A 2,992-nucleotide genomic window follows, 5' to 3' on the forward strand; every position below is an offset into this window, starting at 1 on the left:
GGAAGAAGGGCTGAGGCAGGAGGCATCTGCAGGAATCTCGATTTCCCCCTCAGCCCGCCCAGGCCAGCACAGGACCCCACTGCCACACCCACTGCTCCTCTCAGAACCTCCTCCAGGCACCCTCCAACCTTCGGCTCAGGGATCTCCCCTCCACGCCGCCTGCTGACCCGTCACCCTTCCAAGGATGCAGAGGGTCGTCCTGCCCAAAAAAGCAGAAATCAGACTGCCTGGCTTGAATCCTCTCAGACCAATCGCTGAAGCTCCATTGCTTATTTTTCTCAGTAAACCCGGGAGCAAAGGATGCTAAGTCACAGGCCAAAGCTCACCCGCCAGGTTGGTGGGGTGAGGGGCGTGCGGAATTAAAATCTGATAGGCCAAGTGCACGGGGAATCCGGACCTCATGACACCAGCGAGGGGAGTGTGACAGCTGGGCCCGTGCTGGATTCTCTGCTCCGGAGATTTCAGGAACTATTCTTTGTGCAAGGTTGTAGTGTCTTAATTAGTTAGTAAATGAGAACTTCGATTCCACAGCATGAAAGGACACACTGAGGAAACGGGAAACAAAGGACTCAAACGGTCACAGAAGAATGAGAAAGGATGCGTATTTCATGTGTCTGTGATGCATTCGGTGGGTCAGGACAGAGGAATTCTCAGCCCCCTGTGCTCGGGTGTCACAGTGGGACAAGGAAAGAAAGTCAGGCTTGTACAGGCCCCGTGACCAGCCAGGCTGCCTCGAGGGTCACACAGGCCTGGCCACCTGCCCCTCCTGCTCCTGGGAACAGGGAGGGGGACCAGCCACTCACGAAGATTATCACCAAAACGTACGTCATCATAATGATCTATTTTCTTGTAACAGCAAAAAAGATTAGAACTGAACTGTCATGTATTTACACAGCTGAGTACTTGTTAAATGGGCTGGGTCATCGATGGGGATAAATCTAAAACATGGTGTGGGTGGGAAAAGGCAAACAATATCATGCTGTTTATGTAAGCTTTTACAAGGGTTATACATTGTTTATGGAGTTATAAATATGTAGTAAATTGGTTAAAAAATTCCCAAAATAACAAAAAACCTTGCACAGAAATGATACACAGCAAGTTCAGAAGAGAGGTCACCTTCTAAGGGGAGGAAGGGAGGGCAGAGGGGAGCTTTAGTTGAATCTATTTTGATTGAAAAGAAATACCTCAAGCAAATCTGCAAAAATGTAACATTTGTTAAACCCTGATGATCACTGAGTTGTATAATTTTCTGTATTTGTTACAATTCTTTTTTTTAAATAGAAAATAAAACTTTAGCAAGTACCCGGCACAAAATAAAACACTCAGCTGGAGGCCTTGGGAGGTGTCTGCGACCACACTCTGCCCACAGCACCTTGCCCGGGCCGCTTCTGGGGCCTCAGGCCTCAGCCGGGCTCAGACTGGTCTTTTCCACTTTCCACCCGCCTGGCGCAGCGCACGAGGCTCAGAAAGCTCTCCAAGGACCCCTCTCCTCCCTGCAGCCTCAGCTTGCCTGTCTGGACACGAGGCCTGTGGGTACCGGGAAGGGGCCTCAGAGCTTCCTTTTGGCCAGGCCCCGGGGCCCACTTCAGACAGAGCCCCTCTGGTGAGGCCTGGCTGCAGGGCCACTGGGGGCTCAGGGACCTCCTCCCCACCTCCTCACAGACCTGGCTGCCCTGACACTCACCGAAGGCGGCCCCCACGAGGGTGAAGCAGGAGAGGAACCAGAGAAAGGTCATGTTGCTGCAGTCAGGGAGATGTGGGGTGACTTCCGTGAGGGCCCCTATTATAGCCCCTGGAACCCCCAAAAGCCCGCCCAGTGCCCCTGGCCCTGCCCTGTCAGAGGAGCCTGAGAGCCACCCTCCCTGTTATTCAGGGACCTTCAGCAATAAGTGGGGGCCCAGCGCCTCTCACAGCCCAGCCTGGCTCTTAGCCCGGGCCACCCCAGCCCCTGAGAAAAGGGCAGCTGCCCTGGCCCAACGTCATCCAGAAGACTTGGCAATGCCAGGCAGTCCAAGGGCACTGCAGCAAGGCCAGCACCCAGGCTGGGAGCCCAGGCCCCGCAGAGCCCAGCTCTGTGCGGTCTTTGCCAGGAAGCGGGTACGGGGGGCTCCGCCATACCCAGTGCAACAGGGAGGGTCCTCAGCTCCTAATTCCAGGGGATTTCACCATGGGATCGAAGAATTAAAAGAATCCCGGCTGGCCGTTATTGGGAGGCCTCCAGCCCTATGAAGATAGGCTGCCGGTTCTCAGCAAGGAGCATGTTCAATGTATTACTCCTCAGAAAGTAAAGTATTATAAGGGTATTCTGGATTATCCAGAGGGTTGCCTCGAAACCAGCCCAGCCAAGCAACTTCAGAGTGGGTGTGAGGGCGTGTGTGGGCCCGAGGGGGTCACCCGTGGTGGCTGCCAACAGGTTGGCACACACGCTGACAGGCCACCCCATGTCTACTGTTGGGCTCACCTTAATTCTCTTTTTCTGTGATACTTCACAATTTAAGAAACTAGTCATTGCGTAAAGGTTTTGTTTCTTATAAAATGGGGCTTCGATTCTACACCATTAAAGGATTCTACACATTGAGGAAATAGAAACAATGTAATTGTCACAGAACGATGAGAAAAGGACCAGTGATGCTTCTGAACCACGTAGAGGCTGAATGACTTCTCAGCATCTGTGCACAGGCTCCTTCTCTCCCCTGGGCCAGGCCCTGGTCTGGATGCCAGGTCACTCACAAGACCAGAGCACACGCGCCCCTGCCCTCATGGGGACCAGGCCCTAAGGACACAGACAGATGCTAAACAAATAAGAATATAATGCTTAAAGTCCCGTGATCCCCAGAACTGGAATGGGGAACACTGCCCTGGATAGTCCAGTGTGGGCCTCACTGATGAGACAGTTTGAAAAAAAAAAAAAATGCACCAGGCGAACCGAATCTTCTTCCAACACCTCTGGGGCCCTGCGGTCAGTAGGCCATGGTCACCTAGGGAGATGGGG

The 2,992-nt window shown here is 53.1% G+C and overlaps 1 protein-coding gene across 1 annotated transcript in view; it reads right to left on the reverse strand.

The window, feature by feature from the left end:
• The window catches only part of LOC105305376 (chymotrypsinogen 2-like), a 4,965-nt gene extending 3,229 nt beyond the window's left edge, over positions 1-1,736 (reverse strand). The window contains exon 1 of the mRNA XM_011379966.1: positions 1,685-1,736. Within this exon, the coding sequence (XP_011378268.1) occupies positions 1,685-1,736 (52 nt within the window). The remainder of the gene's footprint in view (positions 1-1,684) is intronic.
• Between the last annotated feature and the right edge of the window lie 1,256 nt (positions 1,737-2,992).

This window comes from Pteropus vampyrus, unplaced genomic scaffold (assembly GCF_000151845.1).
Source record: "Pteropus vampyrus isolate Shadow unplaced genomic scaffold, Pvam_2.0 Scaffold379, whole genome shotgun sequence".
Classification (NCBI taxonomy): Eukaryota; Metazoa; Chordata; class Mammalia; order Chiroptera; family Pteropodidae; genus Pteropus; species Pteropus vampyrus.